The 17,018-nt window shown below is 40.5% G+C and overlaps 1 protein-coding gene across 10 annotated transcripts in view; it reads left to right on the top strand.

Annotated features, from left to right (window-relative positions):
- ryr1b (ryanodine receptor 1b (skeletal)) overlaps positions 1-17,018 on the top strand; it is a 62,372-nt gene that overhangs the window by 18,405 nt on the left and 26,949 nt on the right. For all 10 annotated transcript variants that reach the window (XM_085244115.1, XM_085244119.1, XM_085244117.1 and 7 more), the window contains 41 exons: positions 110-245; positions 336-431; positions 802-920; positions 1,563-1,696; positions 2,026-2,267; positions 2,353-2,545; positions 3,156-3,372; positions 3,449-3,553; positions 3,784-3,887; positions 3,985-4,068; positions 4,158-4,317; positions 4,459-4,606; positions 4,718-4,923; positions 5,285-5,459; positions 5,590-5,798; positions 5,878-6,224; positions 6,503-6,638; positions 6,778-6,938; positions 8,713-8,875; positions 8,968-9,054; positions 9,396-9,622; positions 9,991-10,435; positions 10,519-11,082; positions 11,230-11,430; positions 11,773-11,881; positions 11,969-12,115; positions 12,236-12,509; positions 12,649-12,766; positions 12,875-13,007; positions 13,228-13,322; positions 13,407-13,542; positions 13,627-13,810; positions 13,950-14,061; positions 14,186-14,306; positions 14,404-14,573; positions 14,755-14,975; positions 15,222-15,312; positions 15,395-15,535; positions 15,626-15,789; positions 16,616-16,694; positions 16,773-16,862. In XM_085244115.1, coding sequence (XP_085100241.1) covers positions 110-245; positions 336-431; positions 802-920; positions 1,563-1,696; positions 2,026-2,267; positions 2,353-2,545; positions 3,156-3,372; positions 3,449-3,553; positions 3,784-3,887; positions 3,985-4,068; positions 4,158-4,317; positions 4,459-4,606; positions 4,718-4,923; positions 5,285-5,459; positions 5,590-5,798; positions 5,878-6,224; positions 6,503-6,638; positions 6,778-6,938; positions 8,713-8,875; positions 8,968-9,054; positions 9,396-9,622; positions 9,991-10,435; positions 10,519-11,082; positions 11,230-11,430; positions 11,773-11,881; positions 11,969-12,115; positions 12,236-12,509; positions 12,649-12,766; positions 12,875-13,007; positions 13,228-13,322; positions 13,407-13,542; positions 13,627-13,810; positions 13,950-14,061; positions 14,186-14,306; positions 14,404-14,573; positions 14,755-14,975; positions 15,222-15,312; positions 15,395-15,535; positions 15,626-15,789; positions 16,616-16,694; positions 16,773-16,862 — 7,044 coding nt within the window. The remainder of the gene's footprint in view (positions 1-109; positions 246-335; positions 432-801; positions 921-1,562; positions 1,697-2,025; positions 2,268-2,352; positions 2,546-3,155; positions 3,373-3,448; positions 3,554-3,783; positions 3,888-3,984; positions 4,069-4,157; positions 4,318-4,458; positions 4,607-4,717; positions 4,924-5,284; positions 5,460-5,589; positions 5,799-5,877; positions 6,225-6,502; positions 6,639-6,777; positions 6,939-8,712; positions 8,876-8,967; positions 9,055-9,395; positions 9,623-9,990; positions 10,436-10,518; positions 11,083-11,229; positions 11,431-11,772; positions 11,882-11,968; positions 12,116-12,235; positions 12,510-12,648; positions 12,767-12,874; positions 13,008-13,227; positions 13,323-13,406; positions 13,543-13,626; positions 13,811-13,949; positions 14,062-14,185; positions 14,307-14,403; positions 14,574-14,754; positions 14,976-15,221; positions 15,313-15,394; positions 15,536-15,625; positions 15,790-16,615; positions 16,695-16,772; positions 16,863-17,018) is intronic.

Below are 17,018 nucleotides of genomic sequence, written 5' to 3' on the forward strand. Positions count from 1 at the left end.
GGGAATATTATTTTTTATTCAAAATAAGTTTAAATGGATGTGAACGTGACCTAAACTCTCAGGTTATTATTATGAATCCTGATGTTTTTGTTTTTGTTTTCAACCCCAGGGAATGATAACCATTGTGCTGGAGTGCATTGACCGCCTGAACGTATACAACACTGCTGCCCACTTTTCTGAATTTGCGGGAGAGGAGGCTGCTGAGTCCTGGAAGGAGATTGTCAACCTCCTTTATGAGCTGCTGGGTACGACCTCTGAAAACACAAACCGCAAATTACATGTGGTCTCTGCTGAATAAAGAAAAAATGATTTGTCTCTGTGTCTCCACTGCACAGCTTCTCTGATCAGGGGTAACCGATCAAATTGTGCATTGTTCTGTGACAATCTCGACTGGTTGGTCAGCAAGCTGGACCGTCTGGAGGCCTCCTCAGGTTTGAAATGCACCTTACTCATTCAGTCATACATCCACCACCCACAAATTACAAGTGTTTCGACTAATTGGCTTGGCAGGATCTACTGTTTATAATTGGCACAGCTTAATGCATTAAGCCCTAGGGTGTTGTTTGTTATTTCCACTTAGAAAATCCTCAGATTAATAACACCTTCGATACAGTACAATATAACTGAAATACACAAGTCTCCTTACATTCAGTACATCCAGTCTAGATCAGGAGTTGGTTAAAAATTCACAACAACAGTTGCATCAAGTTGCTTTATTTATCTCTGCCAGCCAGCAGCTGGCCTGAAGACTGTATATTATTTAAATATTACCAGTATGTGAACCCTTTTCCTTGTTTTTAGGTATTCTTGAGGTGCTGTACTGTGTCTTAATTGAAAGCCCCGAGGTTCTGAACATCATCCAGGAGAACCACATCAAATCCATCATCTCTCTCTTGGACAAACATGGAAGGAACCATAAGGTAGGCTATATTTCACTGCCAGGAACTGAAAGGGAAAATAAATTAGCTCCATATGATATGCACTCATATTTGAATATTTTCCCATTAACACGTTAAATCTGTTTTGCTGTTGTTTCTTGTCAGGATTTGCAGATGTAATCAAAATATGCAAGATTTAGATGCATGTCTGTAGACACACAGACACGACATCCTTTCTCAGTGTGCACTTTTTGAAATTAGTGTGTGCATGAAGGACTGCCTGTTTGCTTGATTTTACATCAGTGCTAAAGTGCTTTGGAGACACTAGTTTATCTCCTCTTACCAGTATCTCCTGTGGAGGAGGTATTGGTGGGCTATCACATCATCACATCAGTTATGGATCTATAAACTGGTAAAGAAAAAAAAGTAGAAGAGAAAGCAAAGACAAAATCCAGGCAAATATATTTTTGCCTGTTGGTGGTAGCTAGCTGGTGTCTGTCTCTCTCCTGTCATGGGCAGCAGTTCTTCTGTTTATCTCATAATGTAAAGACAGTCCTAAATGTCTGAATGAATCTGACTCATAAAAATCCTTTTTGTTCGTGCTGTTCTGTTTTTAGTAATCTTAACCAGCGGATAATCCAGTGATAATTAAGTTAATAAAAGTGTTTATGCTTCTACCTTTAGGTGCTGGATGTCTTGCGCTCTCTTTGTGTGTGTAACGGTGTAGCTGTGAGGTCCAACCAGAACCTCATCACTGAAAATCTACTTCCAGGTCGTGACCTCTTGCTACAGACCAGCATTGTAAACTATGTCACCAGGTACTTGAACTACTGTTGTTTTCAAAATCTGAATCAGGGAAACTTCATTAATCCCAGAGGGAAACTGAGTTATCATAGCAGCATAAATACAACAGACAACAAAGGAATAGCATAAAAAGAAGTGTAGAAATAGAGATACAATTAGATAAATATAAATATAAAAGGACACAAGTATTAACACTAATGTTTCTGGGATATTGCAGAAATTAAAGGTGCACAAGTGTCCAAATATACATTGTTTTGCAATATTTCCACGTTGTTAGTTTTTAGTTATTTCCCCTTGTTGTCTATAAAAGTTAATGCTAATGTACTTTCTCCTCTGTACTCAGTGTAAGGCCCAACATCTTCTTGGGTACATGTGAGGGGTCAACACAGTATAAGAAGTGGTACTATGAGGTGATGGTAGACCATGTGGAAGCCTTTGTGACAGCACAGGCGAGTCACCTGCGGGTAGGCTGGGCTTTGACTGAAGGTTATAGCCCCTATCCTGGAGGAGGAGAAGGCTGGGGTGGTAATGGTGTGGGAGATGACCTCTACTCATATGGCTTTGATGGACTGCATCTGTGGTCAGGTAAGATTTCCTTAAATTCTTTAAAAGAAGATTTACAATCTCTTGTAACCAATACAACCTCTTTACTACCTGCTCTACTGTTCAGGTACTGTGGCCCGCCAGGTGGCTTCGCCCAGTGCACATACACTGGCTGCCGATGATGTTGTAAGCTGCTGTCTGGATCTCAGTGTGCCCAGTATCTCCTTCCGTATTAATGGCCACCCAGTTCAGGGAATGTTTGAAAACTTTAATGTTGATGGCCTCTTCTTTCCTGTTATTAGCTTTTCTGCTGGGGTCAAGTAAGTTTAACATACAAATAAAGCGTAATCCTCTGTTTCACTATTTACTTGTATTTTGTTGATTAATGTAACTGATAAACAGTAAATTCATGTGATACATGTTGATGCAATGCAATTATGCAAGCAGAAGCTAATTTAATGGTTTTTCATGAGTTTGTCACCTTTTAAATTGTAATTTAATTTCAATTATTGGACTATTGGTGTAATAATATACAATGGGGAAGTAACAAAAGAATTATTATTGCATTATATTTCAGAATTTCTCCAGTTTTATATTTTTAATAATTATTATTTTTCTTTTATTTCTTTAGATTATTGTCTAATCTCCCAAATAATAGCTTTAAAATCTTCAGAGTCCTGTCACTTAAAAGCTCTTACAGGATTTGTCTGTAATAAATCTTTAGAGTGCTGAGATGGGGCTTATGCATCATTGACTGATGAGTACAAGAAGGGAAACAGGCTCAGGAACTGGCACAGAAATAAAATCATTTTTTTCTGTATTATGAGTTTTCTAAAGATCAATGAACCATTGTCATAAAGGAGTTTAGTAGTATATAAACCTCTGTCGTATAGATAAAGACTTGGACTCACTTGGTTTTTGTCTCCTTAGGGCTCGGTTCCTCCTCGGTGGTCGCCATGGGGACTTTAAATTCATGCCCCCGCCTGGTTATGCGCCATGCTACGAGGCTTTGTTGCCTAGAGAGAGGATGCGTCTTGAACATATCAAGGAGTACAAGCATGACTTTAATGGTGTGCGCAATCTTCTGGGTCCTACTCTGTCCCTCACTCACACATCTTTCACCCCCTGCCCTGTGGACACAATTCAGGTAAAATCCCCTCAGCTAAAATCAGTATTCGATGTCTTTGTTTCTTTTCGTTTTCTGACTTTCCTTTAATTTATAGATTGTCTTGCCACCCCACTTGGAACGTATCCGAGAAAAACTGGCAGAGAATATTCACGAACTCTGGGCTATCACTCGTATTGAGCAGGGCTGGACCTATGGGATTGTGAGTATGGTGTCAGCACTGCAGAACAGATGCAACTATACGAGATTAGTGGTTTGACAACATCAGCTTTAAGTGGTTTGGAGCTTTTAACTGTTAAAAGTTAATATGACTGTTAGAAATGCTTCAAAATGCTTTACACAAGCAAAAAAAAGCATGAACTAACATATACATATATAAATTTACACACATTTATAAACTGTGGGTAAAAAAACTATGATTTTTCCCTCCAGTTTAGGGATGACAACAAGAAACTCCACCCCTGTCTGGTGGACTTCCAAAGTCTGCCTGAACCAGAGAAGAACTACAATCTGCAGATGTCTGCTGAGACGCTCAAGTGAGTAGCAGGTTAGATTTGAGAGATTTAAAGGTCAGAGGAAAACGCTTATGTCCCATTATTGGTGAACTTGTGTCTTTACTTTATTATCCCGCAGGACTCTCCTAGCACTGGGTTGCCATGTTGGTATGGGTGATGAGAAAGCGGAGGAGAATCTAAAGAAAATCAAGCTTCCCAAGACGTATGAAAACAAAAGATATTTCTTATTGTTTTGTCATAATTTTATACTTTAACTATGCAGATCTAAATGTAACCATATCTTTCTGTTAGCTATGTGATGAGCAACGGATACAAGCCTGCCCCGCTTGATCTCAGCCATGTCAAGCTGACACCAAACCAGAATCAGCTTGTAGAAAAACTGGCAGAAAATGGGCATAATGTTTGGGCGAGGGACCGAGTACGGCAAGGATGGACCTACAGCATTGTCCAGGTGATGATTTCCCAATCCTTAGTGGATCTTTTATTTATTGGTGGATTGTCTGTCTTAAAGTACACAATCAATCACTTACAATCACATGCATTGTATATTTTTTTCTTTTCTATATAAAGCTGCATTTTTTACACTTTTCAGGACATTGTTAATAAGCGTAACCCTCGTCTGGTACCTTACAACCTGCTGGATGAGAGAACTAAGAAAACCAACCGAGACAGCGTTAACAACGCTGTCCGTACACTCATTGGCTATGGCTACAACATTGAGCCTCCAGATCAGGAGAGCAGTAAGTAATCTTTCCTCATGTGTTCGCTAATTAAATGCACAGTATCTTTTTTACACCACCTTTTTTGTCTTTCTTATTCTTATCTGTCATGTTTTCCCTCTTTCACTGCAGCTGGCCATGGCCTTGAGAACACCCGTGGGGACAAGGTGCGAATCTTCAGGGCAGAGAAGTCGTATGCTGTCACCCAAGGAAAGTGGTACTTTGAGTTTGAGGCAGTCTCAACAGGGGAGATGAGAGTGGGCTGGGCACGTCCTAATGTCCACTCTGACACTGAACTGGGAGCAGATGAATTGGCCTACGTCTTTAATGGCAATAAGGTTAGTCACTAGGGTAACATTAAAAATCGAATTTAGACTTGTTAACTTGGTCTATAAAAAATTATATTGTGTAAATGTTTTCTAAATCATTCACATCTTTTTGAATGGGTGACGTGGATCTCAAACTATTAGAAATATTGAATTTTGAGGAGGGAAGTTCTTTAAGTTGTAGGAATAGAAAATATCACACTGTCTTTATTATTTTTGTATAGCTAGGAGAAGGTTGAGGTTTCGTAAACCTGAGGCAAGATGTATTAGTCAGTAGCTAAAAAAGGTTACTGTAGCACACTGTAGCTGGTGGAAATGATGTCTCTGTTTTTGTGGAAATAGGTAATATTTTATTTGTTGTAACCTCTTCCAGGCCCAGCGATGGCATATTGGCAATGAACCATTTGGCCGCCAGTGGCAGTCTGGTGATGTCGTTGGCTGTATGATAGACCTGACTGAGATGAACATCATGTTCACACTCAATGGAGAAATGTTGATCAGTGACTCAGGCTCAGAGATGGCTTTCAAAGATATTGAAATTGGGGATGGTGAGAACTGTTTTTTTTATAGAACCAGCATTAGCACCAATAACTAAAAGTTACTGGTGCCAGTTTGCATTATAAGCAGCAGCTTGAAAAAACTATTAACTAATTCCTTCCCTTTCATGCTACCCATCAGGTTTTATTCCAGTGTGTACCCTGGGTCTATCTCAGGTTGGAAGGATTAATCTTGGTCAAGATGTCAGCAGCCTGCGCTATTTTGCCATTTGTGGCCTGCAGGAAGGATTTGAACCTTTTGCCATCAATATGAAGCGAGACATCACCATGTGGTTCAGTAAAAGTTTGCCCCAGTTTGGGCCTGTGCCTGCTGATCACAACCATATTGAGGTAACTATTCAGAGACATGTGTAAAGTTTAATAAAGTTAGAACTTCAAAATGAGTGATTTCTGTATTTTTGTCTCCTAGGTCTCCCGTGTTGACGGGACCGTGGACAGCGCCCCCTGTCTGAAGCTGACGCACAAGACGTTTGGGTCGCAGAATGCCAACACTGATATGATGTTCCTTAGACTCAGCATGCCTGTGCAGTTCCATGAGACCTTTAAGATCCCGGCAGGTACCACCCCTCTCACCCGTGCCCTTACTATACCTGAGGAGGAAGTCGCAGTGGTAGAACCTGACTCAGAGTTTGAAGTTTTGAAAAAGTCTGCCAGTCGCAAGGAGCAGGAAGAGGACAAGAAGGACCCCTCTGTGCCTAAGGAGATCTCCGTGGAAAATGAGAAGGACACAATGTCAGAAAAGGGAAAGAAAAAAGGGTACGTTTGTCAGTTTGTCACTGCAAAATAATGAAACTCTTCTGGACTGTTATGGTTGCTGGTTTAATATAAATTAAACAGAACAATCTCAATCACCTTCTGTTTTATTATATTTATTTGTTTTGTTTGATTTTACGAATATTTGTGCTACATACCAATAACTGAAGTTGTGATATTTGGCTTGTTCTTTTAGAATGAAATCCACTGAAACTGTAAAGCAGTTAGAAGCCTTTAAAAAACACTAATTCCAAATGTTATTTATCTTCCGTGGACAACAGATTTTTCTCCAAAGCCAAGAAGGCAGCCATGACACCTCTTGCCCCTCCTCCTGCTCCTCCAACGGTGCCACGTTTGGTGGAAGACGTGGTCCCTGATGACAGAGATGATCCTGAGATCATCCAAAATACCACCACTGTGAGATTCACGTTATTATTTGCTACAGTTACACATATTATTACCTGAGATTTTGTCAATTTGAATGATGGCTTTAAGTTTTCATGTAATCTGTAGATAATAAAATAATATGATTTCTTCTTTTTTCCCCCGTCTTTAGTATTACTACTCTGTGAGGATCTTTGCTGGGCAGGAGCCGTCTGGTGTTTGGGTTGGCTGGGTCACTCCTGATTACCACATGTATGATCAAAACTTTGACCTCTCCAAGGTCCGCAGTGTCACTGTCACAGTGGGAGATGACAGAGGCAACATACATGACAGGTTAGTTTTTTTCGTGCATAAATTTTTATTATTGCTGGCCAATCATTGAGGAAAACTTATAAATATATTTTTTATGTATTATTTATTTAATCTTAATTTAATCTAATGACATTTAGGCTAGATTTGTTTATTTAAATGCTGTGGAAGTAAAGACAAACAACACAAAGAAATTACAAATTAAATATGCCTTCATATTAATTTGGCATTGCACCTAAATGAATCAAGCTTATTTCCAGCTCCATATTTTTGTTCTGGGACTTCATTAGAGCAGCTTTATATGCTTTACAGTGAAAAAAAAATTATGGATCTTACTTACTTTGAGATGCAGCCTCTCAGTTCATTATCTGTTTAAGCTCGTGTCTATTTAAGACCCCCTCATGCTAATTGCCCACTTTTCCTCGCCTGGCTGCTGCAAAAAGTCAATTTCTTATTCAAAGGAGCTTGCAAAGAAAAGCGTCTGGACTTCTTTAAGTTGCTTGAAGACATTTCACCTCTCATCCGAGAAGCTTCTTCAGTTCTAAGGTCAAATGGTGGAGAGTCCCAGATATAAACCTAGTGGGAGTTTCCCCCCACAGAGGGACAAAAGGACCCCCTGATGATCCTCTAATCGCCTGAGCCAAGGTGTGAAACTGAAGGACAGACGCAACAACATTGTCATCCCCTATGTAGCCGGTGTATCAGAAAAACTCAGGAGGGTTTTCTCCAAGCATGACATCCCGGTGCATTTCAGACCCAGCAACACGCTCAGACAAAAACTGGTTCACCCGAAAGACAAAACGCCAAAACACAGACTTAACAATGTGGTGTATGCTGTACAGTGCAGCGAGGAATGCCCAGACCTCTACATTGGAGAAACCAAACAGCCACTTCACAAGCGCATGGCACAACATAGAAGAGCCACCTCCACAGGACAAGACTCAGCAGTCCATCTGCATCTTAAGGATAAAGGACACTCTTTCGAGGATGCCAATGTTCACATTTTGGACGGAGAGGACAGATGGTTTGAAAGAGGAGTGAAAGAAGCCATCTATGTCCACTGTGAGCGACCATCTTTGAACAGAGGCGGTGGTTTACGACACCAACTCTCTGCCATCTATAATCCAGTTTTGAGATCCCTTCCCAGACGCCTTAACGCCCACTCACATCCTGGGCCATCTGACCTCAGGAATTCGCATGATAAGGTGGGGCCAGGTTTCACAATGAACTCACCCGAAACTCTGGCTGATTGGGACCCACACCCAGTTTCACACCTTGGCTCAGGCGATTAGAGGATCATCAGGGGGTCCTTTTGTCCCTCTGTGGGGGGAAACTCCCACTAGGTTTATATCTGGGACTCTCCACCATTTGACCTTAGAACTGAAGAAGCTTCACGGATGAGAGGTGAAACGTCTTCAAGCAACTTAAAGAAGTCCAGACGCTTTTCTTTGCAAGCTCCTTTGACTACGATGACCTGGATGACTGAGAACCTTCACAGACAATTTCTTATTCTTAAAAAACTCATATTTTGTAGAAAATACAATCATCAGGTTACTTTTACATATGCTGAACTCATTATTTGAAGCTCTATTCATATTCACAGTGTATGACAGAAAATAAAATAAAGAAAATACAATTCAAAGTTAGTTAGGGTTCTATTTTGCTTACATCTACTTCTTTTTTTTGGTTTGTTAGTTACTGTAAAGAATTTGGATCAGCTGCAGTATTTCAATTGAGACAGATGAGTTTAACTGGAGTGAGTTTCATTACAGCCGTGTTTCTTGCTCATTCTTTGCAGCATGAAGCACAGTAATTGTTACATGGTGTGGGGAGGGGACCTGGTCAGCAATCAACAGACCCGCTTTAGCCAGGAGGACATGGTGATTGGCTGCCTTGTTGATCTGGCAACAGGTCTAATGACTTTTACGGCAAATGGAAAGGAGATTAATACTTTCTACCAGGTAAGGGAAAGTCAAATAGATTTATCTGTGTTTTTTATTCTTTGCTTTAAATGTATCCTGATGAGCTATGTGACAACGCTATGTTCTGTCAGGTGGAGCCGAACACCAAACTCTTCCCTGCAGTTTTCGTTCAGCCGTTCAGTCAGAACATGGTGCAGCTAGAGTTGGGCAAACTCAAGGTCAGATGGAACGGTTTTCACTCTCTTTTGCAGCTGCCTTTTCTTAAAGTGTCACCAATTTAGAAATGTATGGTAATGTAAGTCAGACCCACGTTGGTGGTCTTTGGGAGTGGAGCACGGTCCAATCTTGCATTGCAATTCTCCTACTTATCTCTTTTAATATTGGACCAGATGTTGTCCATCATTTATTAATGATGATGTTTGGTGTTTTTAATAAAATGAACCACTATTTTTTTTACCTGTACCTTCACATCTGAATTTCTGTATTTTTCAAATCTAGTTGAATTTATTTTTTCCTTCAAATGACAGTAAGCTCACCTCTACTGTATCTCTCATATCAGAACATCATGCCTATCTCAGCTGCGATGTTCCACAGTGAACGTAACAATCCAGTCCCTCAGTGCCCCCCGAGGCTGGATGTCCAGATGCTGACTCCAGTTATCTGGAGTCGTATGCCAAATCACTTCCTCAAACCAGAGACGGGCAAAGTAAATGAGCGGTTAGGCTGGATGGTGGAGTGTGTTGAACCTCTCATCATGATGGCACTGCACATCCCAGAGGAGAACAGGTCAGAAACAGAATGTCGATGCAGAAAACTCTTAAGTTTAGAGTTTTCATATAGCATTTATGACATTCCTGCTATAAATAATTGAGATAGCAGCAGATCAGCAATCCCTACATCTTTTAACTTTATCATTGCAAATGTCAGTTATATGTTATACCCGATGTATTTAGAGATGTCAGAGGAAGAAGCTATTTTCTTTTTTCCACATTAAGAGAGCTGAAAACCAAAAAATACATTTTTTTTATCATGAGAGTGTGATTTAAGAAAGGGAAGGTAAATATATAGAGCGATTAACATATAGTTATTACAAAAGATTTGTCATGATCATATAATGCATACAATGCAATGAAGTTGACTTTTTTTTTCCACAGATGTATTGATATCCTGGAGCTGTCAGAGCGTCAGGATCTGATGAAGTTCCACTATCATACACTCATGCTCTACTGTGCTGTGTGCGCACTTGGGAACAACCGAGTGGCTCATGCATTATGCAGTCATGTGGATGAATCCCAGCTTTTCTATGCTATTGAGAACACCTACCTACCTGGACCTCTTCGCAGCGGCTTCTATGATCTGCTTATCAGCATTCATCTGGAATCAGCAAAACGGGCACGCTTGGGAACCAACAGGGAATTCATTGTTCCCATGACCGAAGAGACCCTCAGCATCAAGCTCTATCCTGATGCAATAAAAGCCCACTCCTTACCTGGTGTTGGTCTCACTACCTGCTTACGGCCAAAGCTGCATTTCTCATCCATCAACTTTGTTGGCACAGACCCTGATTTGTACACCATTAGTCCTGTCTTTCCTCTACAGGTAAGAAACAGGAGACAAGGTGCATTAAACCAAAAATCTTAAATGTTTTCTGCCTTTACTTACTTGTTATTTTGCTTCTGTAGGAGCTGAAAACAAAGGCGATTAACATGTTACGAGAGGCTGTGCTGGATGGTAGCCAGGCCATGCGGGATCCAGTAGGAGGCAGTGTAGAGTTCCACTTTGTCCCAATCTTGAAGCTAATCAGTACACTGCTTATTATGGGCATCTTCAATGATGATGACACCAAGCACATTCTCAAGATGATCGATCCCAATGTTTTCAGTGGAAAGGAAGGGGAGGAAGCTGAAGAGGGTGGAGCTGCTGAAGGAGAAATTGAGGAAAAGAAGGAGGAGGAATCGGAAGAAGCAGCCGAAGACGAGCTTGAGGATGAAGGGGTTGGGGATGAGGAAGAGGAGGAGCTAAAAGAGCTGGAGAAACGAGAGGGTGGGGAGGAAGAGGCTGAGCCCAAGGAAGAAGGAGAAGAGGAGGAAAAGGACAAAGAAGAGGCTAAGAGAGGAAAGGTAGATGGAGAGAAAGCAGAGGAAGAGAAGGAGTCAGAGGCAGTGGAAGCAGAAGCACAGGAGGAAGACGAGGGTCTGGAGGAAGGACTGCTACAGATGACGCTGCCAGAGTCTGTCAAACTGCAGGTCATTGTGATGTTTAAACTATGACTGCTTTACAGTTTCACAACTGATGTGGATAATTGTGTCAGAGGATCTCATATCATAAATTGTTTTGTTTTTTTAAATTATTAGCATTAGAACTTATGTTCCTGTCTCACCTTGCTCTTTCAGATGTGCACACTCCTGCAGTACTTCTGCGATTGCGAGCTGAGACACAGGGTGGAAGCCATTGTAGCATTCTCAGACCAGTTTGTCCATGATGTTAAGAGCAATCAACGTGTCCGTTACAACCAGCTAATGAGAGCCTTCACCATGTCAGCTGCTGAGACTGCACGCAAGACCCGGGAGTTCCGCTCGCCTCCACAGGACCAGGTAATAACTAATATTATCACACTAAACAAATGTCTCATAGGCTCCAGGTTTGAATTCATTTAGATGGTATTTCTTAGTTGATATTCATCTTTGAAAAGTAAAAACTTACACTGAGAACAGTGTAACTTAACAGTTTATCATCAGATCTAAGGATTTAAAGATTAATTATAATGATTAAGTACAAACCATGTACTTGATGACTTAATTATTAGTTCTTGAGATCTGATGATAAACTGTTAAGTTTCCCATATGCTGTTCAGACGACAACAAAACGAACCATATTTATAGCAAAAGACACACAAAATATCCTGATATAGCTGCTATAATGTGCTCTCTGTTAAGGTTCTTATGCTAACGAACTTCAAACACTTGGAGGATGAAGATTCTCCAGTTCCCGAGGACGTGCGGGAAACACTGGCAGAATTCCACAATGACCTCTTGCTTCACTGTGGTGAGCATTTTTGTGTAATTATGAATTTCTTCAGGTGTGAAAAGCTGTTTATGGGTGTTTAATGCTGTTGTCACATTTTTACCATAGGTATACATATTGAGGAGGAACCAGAGGAGGAGGAGGTGGACACTTCACTGAGGGGCAGACTTGTTAGTCTGGTAGACAAGGTTAAAAGCCTCCGTAAGAAGAAGGAGGAGGAGGAAAAGCCAGAGGTGGAGGAAGAAGCAAAACCCAGTAAGATTAACACTTAGATTACCTGTGAAACAGTTGAAGGACCCGATCTGCATTTTCTTTTTAGCTTTAGGGTAAGAGTTAAATTGAGTTTATAACACGCTCTTCCTTCATTTCACCCAGGCACCCTTCAGGAGCTGATCTCCCACACCATGATCCACTGGGCTCAGGAGTCTTTTGTTCAGAACCCTGAGCTGGTGCGACTGATGTTCAGCCTTCTACACCGACTGTACGACGGTCTTGGCGAGCTGATCCGAGCACTGCCCAAAGCATATGCCATCAATGCCGTGTCCGTTCAGGACACCATGGAACTACTTGAGTGTTTGGGACAGATCCGATCACTGCTCATCGTCCAGATGGGTCCTGAAGAGGAGCGGCTTATGATCCAGAGCATTGGGTTAGTGTGGGGGATAAATAGTGTATACTTTGGAATTTAGAGTTAGTTTGTTACATTTTGAGTTATAATAATAGAACATGTGATGTTATTTTATTAAGTAATGTAACACTGATGTATGGCTTCTGTTTTTTTTTTTCAGAAATATCATGAATAACAAGGTGTTCTACCAACACCCCAATCTGATGAGAGCTCTGGGTATGCATGAGACTGTGATGGAAGTGATGGTCAACGTGTTAGGTGGAGGAGGAGATTCGAAGGTAACTGTGATTTCTTCAAGCCTTTCACTTTCCAGGCCTGCAATTTATAACACAGCACACATCAGACATTATGCATCTGAGAAAAATGTTTGTTTTTTTCTTGCCCAGGAGATTCGATTCCCCCAAATGGTGACCAGCTGCTGTCGTTTCCTGTGTTACTTCTGCCGTATCAGCCGACAGAACCAGCGTTCTATGTTTGACCATCTGAGCTACCTGTTGCAGAACAGCGGTATCGGCTTGGGTGAGTCCCCTGTTACACTGTTTACTGTACTCTGTGTATGGCTTATTATGGACAGATTTTATTTTTAAATCTTTTTTATTTTGAATAATCATGAAACAATTATAATAAAATTTAATTCACTGAAGCATGCAGGTAAGACGTTTCTAAATGAGTTTTAATGTGCTGGGATCTTTATACCAGGTGATGAATGAATAAACTCACTGATTATATCCCTATGTAGGCATGCGTGGATCCACACCCCTGGATGTGGCTGCAGCCTCCTGTATTGACAATAACGAGCTGGCCTTGGCTTTACAAGAGCAGGAACTGGAAATGGTTAGAGAGAAAATTTTTTTTAAAAAAAGGCTATAGTGGAACTGTTATCTGATAATCTCTCCTTTTGGTACTCACACGAGGTAGGTGGTGACATACTTGGCAGGCTGTGGACTGCAGATGTGTCCAATGCTCTTGTCTAAGGGCTACCCTGACATTGGCTGGAATCCTTGTGGCGGCGAGAGATACCTGGATTTCCTCCGCTTTGCTGTCTTCGTTAATGGTTGGCTTTGATTATTTTATAATGATGAGATTTGTAAGTAGTCGCCACTAATATTTACCTCCTCCTACAACCTACTCCCCTTAGGAGAAAGCGTGGAAGAGAATGCCACCGTTGTGGTGCGTCTGCTCATCCGTCGCCCTGAGTGCTTTGGCCCAGCCCTGAGAGGAGAGGGTGGTAATGGCCTGCTGGCTGCAATGGAGGAGGCCATCAAGATATCAGAGGATCCGGCAAGAGATGGGCCCACTGTTAAGAAAGACAGGCGCTTCATGTAAGGGCTGGCGCAGTGGCAGTGAATTCGATTTTTGTTGACAAAATAACACCAACTAACAGCTTAGACAAATCACTGTGTAGTTTCACAGCAGCACAACAAATTTTCTTATAGAAAATAACATTATCTGGATTGGCAGGTTTGGTGGTGAGGAACAGCACGAGGAGAACCGTGTGCATCTGGGAAATGCCATCATGTCCTTTTACTCGGCTCTCATTGATCTGCTGGGTCGCTGTGCCCCAGAGATGCATGTAAGTAGAGCAGCTTTTAACATATTTCTATCCCTCAAACCTCCAGGAAGAGTGGATCTGTGGGTGTTTGATTTGTAGGAGTTAGTTTCATATAGCACAATTTATTTATTTTTTTTATTTGTAGCTGATCCAAGCGGGTAAGGGTGAAGCTCTAAGAATCAGGGCCATCCTGAGGTCTCTGGTGCCTATAGAGGACCTGGTTGGAGTAATCAGCTTACCTGTGCAGATTCCAGCATATGGCAAAGGTTGGATAAAAAGTTATGCTGATACAGGGATGTTTTGTAATAATTTAAAAAATGTGGCGCCCTACTTCATAAGGTTTTTTTTCCTATCTAACCACAGATGGCCAGATTATTGAGCCCAAGATGTCTGCCAGTTTTGTGCCAGACCACAAGGCCTCCATGGTGCTCTTCCTCGACAGAGTGTACGGTATTGATAACCAGGACTTCCTGCTTCATGTGCTTGAGGTTGGCTTCTTGCCTGACATGAGAGCTGCAGCTTCTCTGGATACGGTGAGAAAAAAAAGGCACAGACCTAACAGATAAAATTTCCTTCTGTAAATTCTAGATTTCAGTACAAAGTCTGCATATTGATGTAATTTGCTATAGATTCCCTTTGATATAGTTAATGTATCCGTCTGTCTTTAAGGTAATGCAGTGAGTCTAAGCAGTTTTTTGTCTTCTCTGATTTTAGGCGGCATTCAGCACAACTGAAATGGCCTTGGCTCTGAACCGCTACCTCTGTTCGGCTGTACTGCCTCTTCTTACAAAGTGTGCGCCATTGTTTGCTGGAACAGACCACCGGGCCATCATGATCGACTCCATGCTCCACACAATTTATCGCCTGTCTCGTGGCCGAGCCCTTACCAAGGCTCAGAGGGATGTTATAGAGGAGTGTCTCATGTCCCTCTGCAAGTCAGTATTTAAAAAAACCCTCTCTGTATAGCAAATGCTAAATAAGCAAGCTGAATAACTCCAAAAAGGAAGCCTTTATTTTCTATTTGTTTAACCTTTATTCAGCCTGGGGAGGTTTTCGAGACATTATCTCTTTTACAAGAAAGATCTAATGATAACGGCAAATTCACAACAAATTACAAACTTTGAAGTGAATGATGAAACGTGCCTTTTCAAACAGTTTTAAACTTACGGTGATATCCACAGATACCTTCGACCCTCTATGCTGCAGCATTTGCTTAGACGGCTGGTGTTTGACGTACCCATCCTCAATGAATATGCAAAGATGCCTCTCAAGGTGAGTCTTCTGTATAACAGCGTTCTGTTTGTTTGTTTATATAATCTAATTTTTATATCACATATGAATTGAATTGCTTCAGCTGCTGACCAATCACTATGAGCGCTGTTGGAAGTACTACTGCTTGCCAAATGGATGGGCGAATTTTGGGGTGACTTCTGAGGAGGAGCTGCATCTTTCTCGAAAACTCTTTTGGGGAATCTTCGAATCGTTGGCACACAAGGTGGGAGATGTTGTTAACCTTCCATAAGTGCACATCGTTTAAGTTAAGGAATTACTAACTTGGCTTCTCTAATATGAATTTAAATTCTAGAAATTTGATGCAGAGCTCTTCAAGATTGCCATGCCCTGCCTCTGTGCTATAGCTGGAGCCATCCCCCCTGACTATGTGGATGCCAGCTACTCCTCTCACACTGAGAAAAAGGCCTCTGTGGATGCTGAAGGCAACTTTGATCCAAAACCAGTAGAGACCACCAAGTGAGAACTGAAAGAAAGACTGTTTGATGTTATTTTAGTGCATTATTGCTTTTGGAAGAGAGTCAACGTGTACCTTGTCAGTGATGGATAGTTATAATTACATATTTGAACAGATTTTTTAAAGATTGTTTCCAGTTTCAGTTGTATTTGTCATATGCAAGCTAGCACAGGGTCTATGGAATGCTGGGACTGCCATAATGAATGAATGAATGAATGAATGAATGAATTAAATACACCATTAAATAATTAATTAAATGTGTCAATAATTGAAAAGAATTCATTAAAATGGGAAATAATTGATTAAATAAATATTTAATTAAATTTTATATATTAATTATTTATTTATTTACAATTGTAATCAATTATTGCCACAATTAATTAATTTTTTAATGGTGTATTTAATTAATTCATTATGTCAGTCCTGGCACTCCATAAGGGTCAACATTGCAATAAAATGTATTTGACGAGCAGCAGACAGTCACACAGCAGTTAAAAAAAAAAAGAAAAAAAAGAAAAAAAAAAAATATATATATATATATATATATATATATATATATATATATATATATATATATATATATATATATATATATATATATATATATATAAACTGTAGGACAGCTTCTGAGTGCATCCTGTGGAGTGTGGTGTGTGCGTTTAAGTGTTGCTCAAATCTTCAAGTGCAGTTATGAATGTAACTGAAAAGGAAGATATAAACATCTTACATGAAACTACACTGTAATTTCTATAAAGTCATAGTGGCATTCTGAAGTTAAGTTTAGATATTAGATTATTTGAGTAACAGTAAATATGACTAAATTTTCAGCACTATCATCCCAGAGAGACTGGATCCTTTCATCAACAAGTATGCAGAACACACTCATGATAAATGGGCTTTTGAAAAGGTCAGTAATAAGGGAATAATGTAAGCAATAATGTTTTTTAAAGTATTATTTGTAATAATTGCTTAAATCATTTTTCAGATTCAGAACAACTGGACGTATGGAGAGGTGCTAGATGAGAATGCTAAGACTCACCCGATGCTCCGGCCATACAAAACATTCTCTGAAAAGGTAATGATTTTTCACTTGTTTTAGTCTGAAGCTTGAAATTCTGAACACTTAATCATATCTAACCTTTTGTAGTGTCCCTGTGTTCCATTAAATATGAGGATGCCAGATCTTCTTAATTAGTATTCATTACCCATGGACCTTTTGACTATTTTTGCA

This window comes from Mchenga conophoros, linkage group LG14 (genome assembly GCF_057382185.1).
Source record: "Mchenga conophoros isolate Kocher_MC1m ecotype Shallow Benthic linkage group LG14, M_conophoros_male_GT1.1, whole genome shotgun sequence".
Classification (NCBI taxonomy): domain Eukaryota; kingdom Metazoa; phylum Chordata; class Actinopteri; order Cichliformes; family Cichlidae; genus Mchenga; species Mchenga conophoros.